The sequence below is a fragment of the Danio rerio genome, chromosome 23 (genome assembly GCF_049306965.1).
Source record: "Danio rerio strain Tuebingen ecotype United States chromosome 23, GRCz12tu, whole genome shotgun sequence".
Classification (NCBI taxonomy): domain Eukaryota; kingdom Metazoa; phylum Chordata; class Actinopteri; order Cypriniformes; family Danionidae; genus Danio; species Danio rerio.
Window position 1 is genome coordinate 44,660,408 of NC_133198.1, and position 16,450 is coordinate 44,676,857.

Consider the following 16,450-nt stretch of genomic DNA (forward strand, 5'->3'; position numbering starts at 1 on the left):
TTTGCGCCCTCTGCTTTAGACTTTGCACCTGGATTGTCAAAGTATAGCCCATTGTTTCATATTTGCTTATTTGTGGTGTCACAAGATACATTGTTTATGGTTATACTTTTTCATAATTAATATGAGTGCAATATTACACAGAGTTATGGAGATGCAGACAGGAGCATGAATAACAGCATCATGAGAAAGTTATTTGAGGGTTTTTCCTCACAGTATCATAAATGGTATCGAATATCAATATTTTCAAGGTATATCGTATTGATGTTAGAAATTGCAGTATCATGACAACACTACAGTATAAACTATTTCAAGAGTTCCCACTTAGATATGCTTGGCACTTATAGCAGGTTTGGCATGCTGTCCCGGGAGAGAACCCTGAGCTCGGAGATATTTGAGCCCAGGGCTCCCGCCCGGTCTAGAAGCATATCAGGAGAACCGAGATCAGGTAGGTCTCGATCGCTCCCCCTTTAGAAGGGGAGAAAAAGGAGGAGATGGGGTGGAAGGGGGGATTCTTCCAAAATGAAGATAGTGCAATGGGGAGAAAGTGATCCATTTATACTAAGCTAGGATCATTCTGATTGGATTATTACTGATTACGGATGAGTGGCCAGCGGTGCACAATCATATCACGTGCTCCTCTCGAAATTAGTTTATGAAACTTCACTTATTGGTTGAATTTCCTGGAATGGAACTATATCGTGATATGAGATTTATTTCATATTGTCCGGCTCTATTCCAAACTAAAGTGCTCAAAGCTGACCACTTAGAAAGGGTTTACCAGAAATGAAGGATACTTCAGGTACCCATGATCCTTTGCGCAGGCAAGTTGTTTGGTGTTAAATTCAGGAGGGGTAATTTCTATGCCCTAATCCCTTTACTACAGAGCAGGGGTGCTCAACCCTGTTCCTGGAGATCTACCTCTCTGCATGATTTCAGTTGCAACACATAACAAACACACCTGCCTGTAATTATCAAGTACTGTTAAGGTCCTTATTAATTGGCTTAGGTGTGTTTGATCATGGTAGGAACTGAACTCTGTAGGAAGGTAGATCTCTAGGAACAGGGTTGAGCACCCCTGCTCCAGAGTGTAAACCTTTAAAAGGGATTAGGAGTAAAAGATTTAGGGCATAAGTCTTAAACTCAATTCCTGGAGGGCCGTACCTCTGCACAGTTTTGCTCCAACCCTAGTCGAATACAGCTAATCTAGTCATGTCTAGTAGTCTTAAACACCTTGATTAGTTGGATCAGCTGTATTCGATTAGGGTTGAAGCAAAATTGCAGAGCTGCGGCCCTCTAGGAATTAGTTTGAGACCTATGGTTTAGGGCAGTGGTTCTCAAAGTGGAGGTCATGAGACAATGAAGGGGGGTCGCTTGGGGATTTCCAAAAATAAAATGCATTTTATTAAGCTATTAGAATTGCCATATTTTATCCATAACCTACAAAAGGAAAAAAAAATAGTATACAAAAAATAGTAGTTACATTTAAAAAACAACATGCAAATAAAAAGCCATCAGCTTTTCCATTTTTTGCGACCCCTGGGGTGATTATGTAATATTAAAGACACAGCAGATTGATTTTAAGGCACCAGGTTAAACTTTGACATCTTTATGGCTCTCATGTACATTAAACAAAAATACAGGCCACAACTGAACACGAAGGATGGTCTCCGAGTGGCATTCTTCAAAATTAAATGATGAATAGACTTGGGTGTATTGGTATATGTGCGCCGGTGTGTAAGGTTTATATATTTATAACCACCTCAGAAGATATTGGGGGTCATGAGTCACTGGCATAGTAAGTTTGGGGGTCGCGGGCTGAAAATTTTTAGATCCCCTGTTTTAGGGCAGGGTCACCAATCTTGTTCCTGGAGGTCTGGTGCCCTGCAGGGTTTAGCTCCAACTTGCCTCAACACACCTGCCAGGGTGTTTCAAGTATACCTAACAAGACCTTGATTAGCTTGTTCAGCTGTATTTGATTAGGGTTGGAGCTAAAATCTGCAGGACATTGGAACTCCAGGAACAAGTTTGGTGATCCCTGGTTTAGGGCATAATCATGTGCCCTTCTGGGTGGAATGCACTGCCACTCTTAAAGGGATAGTTCACCTCAATTTTTTTTTATTTATTCACCCTCAAGTGGTTTAAAACTTTAATTTATCCTTACTAGGAAAAGAAAATACAATGGGAGTCATTGGCTGCTGATTTCCAATTCATCAAATGATTTTAACCATTCAACAGAAGAAAGGAACTTTCTGTCTGTGAAATGATTAAATGACAAAATCAATATTTGTGGGTGAAGAATAAATTTAATGCAAAAGGAAAACTTTGCCTTTGTTAGTTTTTACTTCAATAGCTTTTTTTGTTGTTGCAGTATTTACACAATTACTTTAAAAGTCTTTAAAATCCAACTGTAAAGACAATGTAGTCAACGCAATCTTTGTAAAATAGTAATTTTGTCATTTGAAAAGCAATAATTGTACTGCAATAATTAATTAATTTGCTAAAGTTTTGTTTCTGTCATTTTGCAAATGTAAAAGAACATAAAACACCCACTAATTTATTTTTTGACAAATTTTGCATAAAAAAAATCTAAATCAAAGTCAAATCGTTTGACAACAGTTCATCATATGTTGTAGGTCAGTTTGCTGGACGAAATATATTTTAAGATAACTATGATCTCCAAACATTGATTAAGGAGAGACGCCAGCAGAGGGCAGCAAAGACAAAGCAGAAACCATGAGCTCTGTGCCTTTCTTACTTTGACTATGGTTTCATTTCAAATTAGTATAGTTTCAGAAAATAAGTAGAGTTTAACAAAACAATGAGGATTGTTATAACTATATAAACCTAGGCCCCCCCAAAAAAAAAGAAAAAAAGAAAATTATAATTTTGTCATCACCTATGGTCATTTGTCTAAAATCTGTTTCTTTCTTCTGTTATGATTCTGGAAAAAAGCAACCATTGATTTCTTGGTTCCTGGCTGCTTTTTTCCCAACATTCTTCAAAAACACATAAGGGTATAGGGGGCCGTTTCGAATACAGCCTTCCTATATGAAATCTCTAGGGTCCATACACTCACTAGCAACGTTTCCATGCACCTATATTTATGTCCATTTTGGAATGTCGCATAAAAACGCTTGATGAAAACGCCAAGATGCACATAAGTTTTGAAAATGTGCATGAGTGAAGTTTCACAAACTAATTTCGAAAGGAGCACGTGATATGATTGATCGCAGCTGGTCCCTATCGCTAATCATTAGCTAACCAATAAGATTATTCTGAATTTAACATAAATATCCAGCCTATCTTCATTCCCTATCTTCGTTTTGGAACCATCCATCCCTTCTCCTTCCTCCTCAATTCTAGGATTGGTCGACACAATGGCTCAGTGGCTAGCAGTGCTGCCTCACATCAAGAAAGTCGCCAATTCAAGTCCTAGATGAGCGAGTCTGCATTTTCTGTGCCGAGTTTACATGTTCTCCCTGTGTTAGCATGGGTTTTTCCCGGGTTTCCTCCCACAGTCTAACGACATGTGACACAACAGAATTAAATATTACTAACAGTCACAAGCTCTTAATGCGTACGCACTGGTGTGGTTGGCAGTCTATTCTTATTGAGCTGTCTTATTATCAAGGTATTTGCCAAACAAATCAGAGAGACCTACCTGATCTCGTATCCCTCTTAATGCTCATTGGGCTCATCTATCTCTGAGCTCAGGGTTCTCTCCTTGGACAGCATGCCAAACCTGCTAACATCGTCAAGCATTATCTAAGTGTGAACTCTTAAAAGAAACTACGATGGAAACTCTTTTACCAAAAAGTGCGCATTTAAAAAAATGTCATGTGATTTTGTGTATAAGAGATCATGTGACGATAAAAATAGTGGGCCAACCAGTGGGCCAACTGTCACCCCAGTGGTTCAGGATTATTACTATTATCATATTAAAGGTGCAGTAGGTGATTGTCTTCAGAAGCATTTTTTGTTGTGCTGGTTGAAAGTCTCTCCACCGTCTAACAGTAATGATTAAAGTAAATGATCTAAATGTATTTATTTGTATTTTTATATTTTGGGCAAGGCATAAAACTGAAAAATGTTCATCCAATTAAATAGAGTCGGACTGACATCTCTCATAGTTCAGATAAGTAGCCAAATCTGTCTGTCAGCAAATGCAGATTTGAACAACTGCGCAGCCTTTTGTACGCAGCTGCGCCGACCGCCCTGCGTTCACAAGAGAGAGCACGCGCACGCACGATCGGTAAAAAAATGCTGAATCAAAACTTTTTAAAAACCTGAATCAATATTGGAGATATCTTAGCACGCTGGAGAAAGGATGACACCATGTCTTAAGGATTTCTCTTAGACAGGTCATGTTCTGTTTTAAAACTGTTTTAGCTTCACGCAAAGCTGATGTAACGTTACATGTTGTTGTTGTTACAAATGGGTTATATCTGCACAGAAGTGTTGTTCAGCCACTAAAATCTTCTGATGAAAGATTGATAAGACTATTTTCAGTTTCATAAGGGACCTTTTACGGCATCGATAATGTAGATTTTAATTAGTTTAACAACAAAACACAAGTAAATACTGCTATTCCGCCTAGTCTCTCCCTATATTTTTTACCATGCAACTCTAAATATTTGCTCTGAAATAGCATGTCAGTTTGGCTTGCACGCCGCCGGACAAGCACTAGTCGCTTTTAACGCATGAGAGAGGGTTCTTTTGCGGTGCTCGTGTTTGAGGAGGCGTAGCTCTAGACGGCAGGGGAGGGACTGTGATTCAGAGATTTATGCTAAGCTGTTAGCATTGTGGAAGATCACATACTGCACCTGTAATATTATCTCCAGAACTATCTCGTGTAGGAAAAAAGTAATTTATTTTTATTACTTTTGTGTATTTATTTTTATTAGAAAAATGTTTAGACTAACAACATATTAATCAATCTTTTTCTTTTGTATAATAGCACATGTTGACCTGACACACTACCTCTTTTTTTACTGTGCTGCATACTTTTAAAGGAACTGCTGACCAGAGGAAATATATTAAAGAATACATTTAGGGTTGTTCCAGACTGCTGTCTAGACATGTCACAAGTTGTCATGATGCTTGTAGAAGGTGTGAAAAATATTAAAGATGCACGTTATTGTTCAGTTATGGTATGCAGAGAAGGGTTGCAGAAAGAGGAAGTATGTCTAGGTGTACAAGAGCCAAAGGACTGCAGAATGACTGATAAGTGACGTTACACCAAACTCCACCTGTTAATATCAGTTGTGTATATATGCTGGGGTCAGGAAATGTATGTTAGTTGCGTACCTCTTAAATGTAATTCTTGTATTGCATTAGGGTAACGTAACCCAGAGCTCTGTCATCAAATTATTCATTTGTATCTAATAAATTACTAATAATTTTGGCATTGAAGAAAACACTCTCCAGACATTTTCTTATTGAACACGCATGAAAGTGAGACATTATTCCAACACTCGATCATCTCTGTTCCCCAAAAGCATCTCACTCCTCTTAAAATTCACCACGTAATTATTGTTAATTTATTATAGAAAAAAAAGACCCCCACAGTTTCTCCTACTGCCGCGAATTCCATTTATCTTTGATATTTGGTGCCGGTTTATCAGGAAGTGATGATTTTGTTCTCTTTGACACGTTGGATGGAAACGCTGATTTATTTGCAATTCTTTTATGCAACATTCCAGTTTTGCACATAAATTATATTCGCATCTTTTGATGGAAACATGCATGCACTACTGTCCTGCTCTTACCACAACGTCCGCTGTCCTTTTCTCGGCCCGGTCCGCAGTTCTCCTGCTTCAACGCTGTCTGTGTGAGCTTCTGTGCCACCTCATACTCCAGTCCAGCGACACGCAGCAGGAAACGCTCCTGGTTAATGGACTTCTTCAGGGTTTTAATGTACGTCTTCATCTGCTGCTCCATGTGCTGCCGTTGACACATCATGTTGCAGTTCCCTGAACATGAAAAATAGATGAACGCCAGAACTTTCACACAGCGCATTTCCTAATTAATAGACTGCATTTTTGCTAACAGTACACTTAAAGTACCACTTTAAAGTAATGCTTTAAAAGGAACCTTATGAAATTAAAAACATAACATGAACCTTTTTATTTTACTCACCGGTTGCGTCTCCCGGTTTGACCTCGGCCTCCAGCTCCAGAGTAATGCGCGTCACCTCTTTATTTGTCGGGTTTCGAGCTCGACGACCGCCTTTGGTCTTCTTAGAGGAGTCACACTTCAGGTTAACAAACGTGACCAGGCAGTTGTTGCACGGCTGACCGCCTACAAATCAATATATTATTCACAGAGAGAGAGCTTAAAGCAAACTCTGGAAGGCTGCAATCCTGCACAGTTTAGTTCCAACCCTGCTCCAACACACTTTACCTGCAGGTTACAAACAAGCCTGAAGGGCTCAATTAGTTTGATCAGGTGGGTTTAATTAGTGTTGGAACTAAACTGTGCAGCGCTCTAAACCTCCAGGAACCAAGTTTGACATCTGTAACGTGAAGTCATAGTTCGCTTTAAAATGAAAATTCTGTCATCATTTACTCACGTTTCACGTGTTACAACCTCTGTTGAACACAAAAGAAGTAGTTTGTATAATATACATAATTGTGTGGACATTAAATAGGTTTCCATTGTTTTTATACTGTTCAAACTTTATTTTTACTGCCCTACCCCTAAAACAAACCCTCATAAGAAACTGCAGTTTTACTTTCTGAAAAAAAATCATTCTTTATTTTTTATAAGTTTATTGAGAGATGATATTAGTAATGTCCTCATGATTCACCACCTTTTTTGTTATACCTGTCAAACCCACGTCATTATACAGATTTGTGTCTTGAAATGTCACAAAAACATGTAGACATACCCACACTAAACAGCCCCAAGCCCTTGTTCTGCAACAGGGACCATGTTGCCCTTGATTTGGTGATGTGTGTGTTTCTGACCTGGGCCGATCTGTCTGCCGTTGTCCTCTGCCCTCCCCTTATGCTTCGGGTGCAGGTGACATTTGGCGTTCTTGATCCGAAAAGACGCCGTTTGCTTCACTGGATGAACCTGAGTCTCTACAAGCAAACAACTCCACATTATTGATACAATGCCCTAACTGACAATCAAGGTATTAATAGATTTGAATTTTTCATCGTTTTAGTTTTTCCTTCGTTTTGACTTTTTGTTTTCAAATTCAGTTAGTTTTAATTCATTTATAGAGTTTTTATTAGTTTCTACATTTTAAAACTGCTTAGTTTTAGTTTAGTTTTTATTAGTTTCAGTATAAGTTTTAGTTTTTTGTTTGTTGTGTTTTGTAAATTTTAGATTTGTTAGGTGCAAAATTCAATATCATGAGAATAAATAATCTATGATAAAAACTCAATGGTAGGCTACTTTTTTTTTGACAAAAGACCACTGTTATCTATCCTTCCTTAAATTCAAATACAACAACACACAAGATATCAGACTTAAGTAAAATATGCAACACAGGCTCATTCCGAAAACGTAGTCTCGTGGACGTTTCTGGAGGCCGCGAATTATGTAGCCGAAGTTACGTATGGCTGTATTTCATTTTTTTAAACGAACGCTACAGGGTGGTATGACGCCATTTCTTTTCGCGCTAATCGCTTACCTCCGTGTGGAGGGCTTTCCAGCTGCAACCAGTTTGTCCAGTTAGTTCGATGTGCATGTCGGCAGACTTGAGACGCACATAGGTGTTGACCACAACGACGACAATCGGGTTCGAGTCCGGGGAAGAGCGGTTCCAGAAATCAGATAAGACAAAAACAGAATCCAAAAAATAAAGTGGACCAGTTCATAACAGGGTGGGAATGTGGTAAAATCCAAAAACATGGCTTTTGTAAATAGTTGGTTGGCTTTAGGGAAGTAACCGTGTGGGCGGGTCAATGGATAAAAATTGGTTGGGTTTAGGGAAGCAGGAGGATGGGTCAGTCGATTGGCCGGTTGCACAGTCAATCATTCAGTCAGACAGACGGTCGTTCGACAGCGGCCTCTGGTGGGTTTACGCGAGAACAGAGTGGGTGCGAGCAGTACTCGCGAGAGACATTTGAGATACGAAAAATGCACACAGCGGCCTCTCGTGGATTCGCGAAAACAAAAACTGCACAAATACGTACCTCCCGTGATGTATTTCACGTATATAGCTCGTCATGTATGTCGGCAGACTTGAGACGCACAGAGGGGTTGACCACAACGATGACAACTGGGTTCGAATCCGGGGAAGAGCGGTTCCAGAAATCAGGTAAGACAAAAACAGAATTCAAAAAATGAAGTCAACCAGTTCATAACAGGGTGAAAATGTGGTAAAATCCAAAAACGTGGTAAAAAATCAGACGAGGGCTTTTCTTTTTCTGGACGGCTTTTGTAAATTATTGGTTGGCTTTAGGGAAGTAAGCGGGTGGGCGGGTCAATGGGTAAAATTGGTTGGGTTTAGGGAAGCAGGAGGGTGGGTCAGTCGATTGGCCGGTTGCATAGTAAATCATTCAGACAGTCAGACAGACAGACAGTTGTTCGACAGCGGCCTCTGGTGGGTTTACACGAGAACAGCGCAGGTGCGAACGGTACTCGCAAGAGACATTTGAGATATGAAAAAGCGCACACAGCGGCCTCTGGTGGATTCGCAAAAACTGCACAAATATGTACCTCCTGGGACGTATATCGCTGTCTCCCGAAACGTCCAAGAAACCACGTTTCCAGAATGAGTCTGGGTTGAAAATACGTGTGCAAGGCTGCTTGTGAGATTAAATACACAGCAGTAATTAAAAGTTAACACACACCAGATCTTTTGTGACAATCTTCCCAACATATCAAAAATGTGTAGTCAGCTGTCCTAATTTCAGTCAGGTAAAACCATGATCTACAAAGTTTCTTACATGTTTTGCAACCCAACTGAAGCATGATTCACTTATTTAAACTACATTACGACTTTCTGTTATGAAGTAAACTTTTGTTTGGCCAGATCCTCTCATTTAAGTTTAATTCAGTCACAGCAGGCTGTTATGTACTGTTTGTGTTCATCTAATAAATCACGCATGCGCAGTATTATCAGTTCACCACGTCTCAAATCTGATTTCAGTGTACTGTTCTAATAACTGAATAACTCAGCATATATTGGTTTATTTCGAGTCAGAGGGGAGTATCAGGCATGTTATAAGTAAGTCATTCTTGGATAGGTGCTTAATGTTACTAAAGATGCGAATAGTTTAAAATGATTCAGTTCGATTTGTTAAATTAGTTCACTTGGAAGATCTGCATTAAAAGAACGTTTCGTTCGCAATCTCGATCACTAATACAGAAATAAAACCCATTATTGAGCACAATTGTGTTAAATTAATACTTTTGAGTGTCTGCTCAGGCCAATGGTGTCAAGATTTCAGACTCTGAGGTGCCGTACAGGTCAAACACCTGGAGTAAAACTGGCAGCGTGAAGATTAACTCCTAAGGCTTACAGTCTGTAATAAATACGTTTACAAAGACAAAAACAAAGGATGTTTTGCTATAATTTTAGTAAGCTTCAGTTAGTTTTATATGTGCAAAAAACTAACAAAAATGTTTTTTTTAAACTAGTTTTTGTTTTTCGTTCGTTTTCGTTAACAATTATAACCTCGCTGACATCTACTAGCTAACTTACCAGAATTAACCAGAAAAAGCTAAGAAAAAAAAATATTTTCCTGTTGTGACGCAGTTCCTGGAGAAACTGAATATTTAATAGTGGCCATGCCTTGTTTTTTTTTTTTTTACTGTGAGCTGATTGGATGTAGTAAAGTAGCAATTTTATTTAGAAAGATGGAGAAAAGTTATTAAAACCTAACAAACGCCTCCTCACCATGTTAGCCACGCCCAATACAACAGACAGACCTAATCTGAGAATTGAACTCAAAACAAACAGGAAGTGCATTTTTAGATTTCAATGTGAAATAATAATTTATTTAACTTTAATTTAAATTATTTATTATCAAAAAATAAATTTCAAATGTTTTTTTTTTCCTTAATGACATGCACAGATGAATCGTTCACCACAAAACTACCAATGTGGGATAACAAAATTAATATGGTTAGTTTTGATTTCATTTGTGCTTTAAAGGTCTCTTGAAATTAAAATAAGGCTTTTTATTGGTTAATTTCAATCTGTTTGTTTTGAGGATATCTAGTGTGCTCCAAAACACTGCCAAATTCACATTTAGAAGATATAAAACTGATATAAACATCCAAAGTTTGCAGTTTGTCACTTTCACCTAAATGGGTCAACGATTTTTTTTCATACTTCAGTTTATTATCAAATCTTCTGACCAATCAAATGCTCTGTAGTATCTAAACCCCCACCCCACCCCCCTTTAAGAAGTTACTCATTTGCTTTTCAGATTCGATGCGCTTGAAACCTGAGATAAAAACAAAATGCTATTGGCTGTTATTTAAAAAGGGGAGGGGATATTATATGCCCTGCCCCCTCTCTTCATGTTTCAGTTGAGATTACGTCAAACACTGAATAAAAATTGCACAATGGCTACCTTTAAACATGCCCGACTGAAAAAAGCATCTCGTGTTAGCTTTATGCTCTGTCTGAACACTTATGAGGAACAGCGTTTGGAGATTACGCAGCGGCGTGACAGGCATCCTAATGTGAAGAGAGTCTGACATCAAAACAAACATCAGGCATGCTAAACAAGTTTATAATTTGCCAAGCGCATCGAATGATCGTGTAATTGGACTTTTCTGTCATTACGTTTCTGGGAATCATCGACTGCAGCTGTTCTGAAGAAAAAAACTAAACGTCTAATCGCTTTCCAGGTTCGCTTTCAAAAAAATAGGGTGCAAAATAGAGCCTTTATGTCTTTGAAAATGCTTTGTGTTTCTTGATTTGAAGGGATTACATTGCAAAATAAAAAAAGAAATGATTTACTTCCTCTATTTTTGTCTTTGTTTGCAGTATAAATATCTGAACATTCATAGATGGAGATGCATTAACCTGTCAAGACAAAGTGACAGTAGATTAGTCTGAAAAAATGTAAGATTTGGGGGTAAAACAAGGAAATCCATCTGCCAAATATACTCAATTTCCTGGCAAATAAACTCAATATACACAAAACCGGCAGAAAATTGAAAAAAAAAAGCTGTGGTTATTTGGTAGTATAATTGTGTAACTACCACACTTTTTATTTTGTTTAAGCAAAAGTAAGTCTTTTTTTTCCTCAATTTGAAGGGATTACACCAAAAAAAGTGTAATCAAAAAGTCTCTCTTTTGCTTAAACAAAATAAAAAGTGTAGTAGTTACACAAAAAAAAGAAGAATTTAGTTTTTTATAACACCCCATATATTTATAGAATCTTTATATTGGGTGTTATGGCTCACAAAAATCACGATTTGGTTAGATACGACACAGTGGTGTCACGGTTAGGTACGTTTTCGATACAGCAAAAACAGAAAAAAGCCAGAGGATTTCTTTAATTTAAATTATTTTAATGAATTAAAACTAACATCATAAAAGTATGATCTTGTTTTTTTTCTTTTACTTTAAACAGTGATAGAGCTATACTTCTGGGGTTTCTGCTTAGCAGCAAATAAAACAAATCCTTCTATATACTAAAAACCAAAAATACTCCTATAAAAAATAAATGTAATATTGTAGAAGTTAAAAAAAATAAAAAGAAAAGAAGAATTTAGTTTTTATATGGAATTGCAATCTATTTTAAAGTATTTTTTTTATTTTCAGAAAGATGAGTGTCCATCTTTTCCATAGACAGATCAGATCTGCTTGATTTGACGGTCACCTGCTATTTTAGTGGATATGAAAGCAGGAATTACTGAAATGGGAAGGAATAATGTAACTGGGCTCTATTACATTTAACATTGTCTTAAAACCCGAAATTTTCACAACCGATTAACCGATTTTCACAACCGAATAACAGGGCTCGAAATGAACCTTATTTTGGTAGCACCGATGCTCCTAACTTAAAAAATGTAGGCGCACCAGACAACATTTAGTCGCACCCACCAAAAATGATGAGCACAGTTACTACACTTTTATATGAACAGGTTCTATTATATATTAACACTCTAATCACAACTAACAAATAAACAAAACTCTGCATTGCACTCCCGGTCCTGCACGCACTGCTTGACGTGATGTGATTAATTGAATTAACAATAATCACTTTGATGTTCTAACGGGTGCTGTCTGATATTGCACAGATGATATTATACCTTATTATTTGCATACGTCATCTTAATAGCAATAATGGTCTTTTCATAAGCTGCAATATCAGTTTCATCTCAGTGAATGCATGGAATGGTGAAGGCGGTATGAGTCACACAACTGACAGCATCGCTATGATTAAATGAAGGATTAAATAATGTTAGAATATCTCATGCTTAAAATGTGTACATGAGACAGACACTGTTACCTGAAAACTATTGTTATTAATATCGCAAAATAAAATATTGTAATGTGCAGCTCTATCATATACAAAACATAATCAAGAATTTTAAAGAGTAATAATAATGTAATAATGTCTTAAACACTGTGCCAGTGATTTGGTAAGAGTTTATTTTAATGGTCCCTATTGCACATTTTGTTGACAACTAGATGGCGTTTAATTTTCATTTATATATATATATATATATATATATATATATATATATATATATGCGCAATATCACACGAGTAGCAGTGTGCTATGGCTGTATATCAGGACTGGTGTGAGGTGTGTGTTGGCAGACCCTTTTGTATTAGGAACTACTTTCTTCTGCCATTTATTCACATCTGCAGCTGACGTCAGAACAGCAGAAGCAGTTACTAATTCACCAACGTCACTTTAGAGCTAGTGTTTGAAAGATTCTCTATAGCGTAATGTGAAGCGTCGCTTCTAGTGTGTGACCCCCTTAAGGTGATGACAAAACAGCAAATTTTGCTCACATTTTAAGATTATAAGGCTGAACGTAACATGAAATGCCATCCGTCTACAGAGATTTCTCACCAGACTCCTGTTGTGTTTGCGATAAGGAGGGACAAGGCTGAATCCAGCTTCTTATTCGCAGCTTCTTATTGACTATCCGGTCCACCTTAAAAACCACGAGGCTTCCATTTTTCAGCTTTTTATTTGAGCTGAAGAGAACACACTGAGCAAGGGCTTGTTATGCGATTTCAGCGCCATCTTGTGGATAGACAACGTCAACCGTCTTTGTCCACCGATGAGCTCCAGAAATTGTAAATATTTTAAAGTAGGCACTATTCTTGCAAATAAATTGCACAGTTGCAATCTATATAACTATATTCTCGACTAAAAAAAGCCTCAAAAGTATATTTTGTTGTCTAACAGCAGTAATATTTGTCAAACTGTTGTGTCTGTTGCTGGCTGTATGTGGGCGGAGTAATACACAAAGGGTAATGAGGCTGTACGGATGCTGATATTACTTAAATATATCATGGCTATCAGCCAATCAGATTCAAGATCCAGACAGAACTAAATAAATAAATATATAAATAAATAAATAAATATGTATATATATATATATATATATATATATATATATATATATATATATATGTAAGCAAAATTCACTTTTGTTTAATCATTTATGTTAAAAAAAATTCATTACAGTGATGAGATTTTATTTATTTATTATTTTTTTAATAGAATGGTCAAAAGAACAGAATTTATTAAAAACAATAATATTAATAAAAATATATATGTATTTTACAACAGATTTTACAACATACTACAAGATGTAAAGGTGCATGTGCTCTTGAAGCAATCAGGCTGTGTGTGTGTGGGTGTGTGTGAGTGTGTGTGTGTGTGGGTGTGTGTGAGTGTGTGAGTGTGTGTGTGTGTGTGTGTGTGTGTGTGTGTGTGTGTGTGTGTGTGTGAGATCTCACCTATGCAGCTCTGGATGCTGCTCGTGTTGACTCTGCTCTGAGATTTTCCTCGCAGGATTGATATTCCACAGCTGACAGAATAACTGCTGTCTGATTCTGGGTAACACACCATCAACAAGTGCATTGGATACAAATGAACAAGACCGCTATGTGTGCTTCTGCTGTAGTCACGATTGAAAGCCATGCTTAAGTACTTTGCTGATACCTGACAGATAATGTGCTTTGGATGCACACGTGAGGGAACAGCTCTCTTTCTTGCCCGTTTTACTGCAGGCCAGGGTGGCTTTGGGGGCCACCAGATTGGAGGCACATTTTATGAGCTCTGCAGAAAAAAGATTGAGTTGTGTTAAAATATGCAGCACAATTAGTTTTTGACCAGAGCGCCAGCATCTGATAACATTCTGACATTTACAATGTACAGTTGAAGGCAAAGTTAATAGGCCTTCTGTGAAATTTGCATTATTTTTTAAAAATATTTCCCAAATTATGTTTAACAGAGGGGAATTTTTTTTTACAGTATTTTCTAAAATATTTTTTCTTCTGGAGAATGTATTATTTGTTTTATTTCGGCTAGAATGAAAGCAGTTTTTAATTTTTAAACCATTTTAACGTCAATATTATTAGCCCCCTTAAACATTTTTACCCTGATTGTCTACAGAGCAAACCACTGTTATACAATGACCTGCCTAACTACCCTAACTTGCCTAGTTAACTAAGTCTTTAAATTCCACTTTAACCTCACTACTAGTATATTGCAAAATAACTAGAAAAATGCTATTACTGCCATCAAAATATATGAGTTATTAAAACTATTAAATTATTATTGAATTATTAAAATGGGAAATATTTTAAAAAAAGCATTCAATAATTTTACAGGAGGGCCAATAATTGAATGTATGTGTGTGAAAGTGCTGTAGGTGGCGCTGCTGTCCACATACCCACACAGTCCTTCTTGTTCCAGTGCAGTTTGTATCCAGGAGGACAGGTACATTCATAACTGCCCAGGGTGTTGAGGCAGCCCGATTTACAGCCACCCTGATTAATGCTGCACTCGTCGATATCTAGAAACAATAATAAAAAATAAAAAAAACAGAAAAAATACAGACATTTAGACGAGTCTGCTGTATATATAGAGCATTGTACAGCACACTATATCCCAAATGCAGGACAATGGATTTGTTCTTCAGTGTGATGAAGTAGTCTAAAAGATGGAGACGCTGACCAAAGTACTTTTAGGTAATTACTTTTAACCCTGGAACAAAACCTGAAGGGAAAAAGTGTCAACTGTCAAAGGCAAACTGAGAATTTCTAAGGTGTAAGTTTAGAATTCCAAGGGGAAAAAGTAAAGATTCTAGAAAAAGTCAGAATTTCCAAGAAGTAAATTTAGAATGCCAAGGAAAAAAAGGAAACATTGTGAGATATAAGAGCAGAATTCCAAGAAAATGTAAAAAAAAAATCAAGAAAAAAAAGGACAAAAATCTGAATTTCCAAGGTGTAAAAGAAAAAGAAAAAAAAGTAAACATTGTGAGATATGTTGGAATATTTAATCAATTCCATGCGTGTTCAATCAAAAAGGTCAGGAGAGGGTTTTTCTTCAATGTCAAAAATCTTTAGCATTTATTGGATACAAATGAATAATGCGATTCACAGAATTCTGGTATCCTCAATGCAATGCAAAAGCTACATTCAGGAGGTGCGCAACAATTTACATTTCCTGAATCCCGCTTTTATACGCAGCTGATATTAACAGGTAAAGTTTAGTGAAATTCGTCACTTATCAATCATTCTTCAGTTCTCTATTGGCCGCACCCATACATGCATCCTCTTTTTCTACAAATTCTCTGCACAACATTAAAAGCACAAGACTTTCTCAAGTGCATATTTTCTGTGTTCAGTTTCAATGCATTTCTGCTGACAGGAAGTTTAGCTGCAGAGCTCAAGTTAATTTTAGACAATCAGGCCTTTGCACTTCTATCAGTTTTATCTACTTCTGCAAAAATGCTTCATTAGTATGCAAAGTAGATCACACTCAACTGTAGAAGTTTAGTTAATATATCACCTTTAAGAAAATACAAGTGTTTCATGAAAAGTAAAAGAGACAAAATAATAAAATATATATTCCGTTACACAACAGATATAAAAATCAAAATTCCAAGAAGAAGGTAAACACTGCGAGATATCAAATCAGAATTCCAAGAAAAAAGCTAAAGATGGCAAGATATAAAATCAGAATTGCAAAAAAGTAAGAATAGCAAGATATAAGAGCAGAATTCCAAGAAATAGTAAGACTTTCCAAGATGTAAACTTAGAATTCCAAGAAAAATGTAAACATTGCAATAATTAAAATCAGAATTCCGAGTAAAAAAGGTAAAGATGACGAGATATAAGAGCAGAATTCCAAGAAAAAAAGTAAAGATAGTGAGATATAAGAGCAGAATTCCAAGAAAAAAGTAAATATAGTAAGATATAAGAGCAGAATTCCAAGAAAAAAGTAAGAATAGTGAGATATAAGAGCAGAATTCCAAGAAAAAAAGTAAAGATAGTAAG

The 16,450-nt window shown here is 36.8% G+C and overlaps 1 protein-coding gene across 4 annotated transcripts in view; it reads right to left on the bottom strand.

Annotated features, from left to right (window-relative positions):
• Window positions 1-16,450, bottom strand: part of scube3 (signal peptide, CUB domain, EGF-like 3) — a 315,447-nt gene that overhangs the window by 16,127 nt on the left and 282,870 nt on the right. For all 4 annotated transcript variants that reach the window (XM_073937886.1, XM_073937885.1, XM_021469709.3 and 1 more), the window contains 6 exon segments: window positions 14,842-14,964; window positions 14,109-14,225; window positions 13,904-13,999; window positions 6,969-7,085; window positions 6,139-6,300; window positions 5,769-5,972 (listed from right to left, as the gene is read on the bottom strand). In XM_073937886.1, the coding sequence (XP_073793987.1) occupies window positions 5,769-5,972; window positions 6,139-6,300; window positions 6,969-7,085; window positions 13,904-13,999; window positions 14,109-14,225; window positions 14,842-14,964 (819 nt within the window).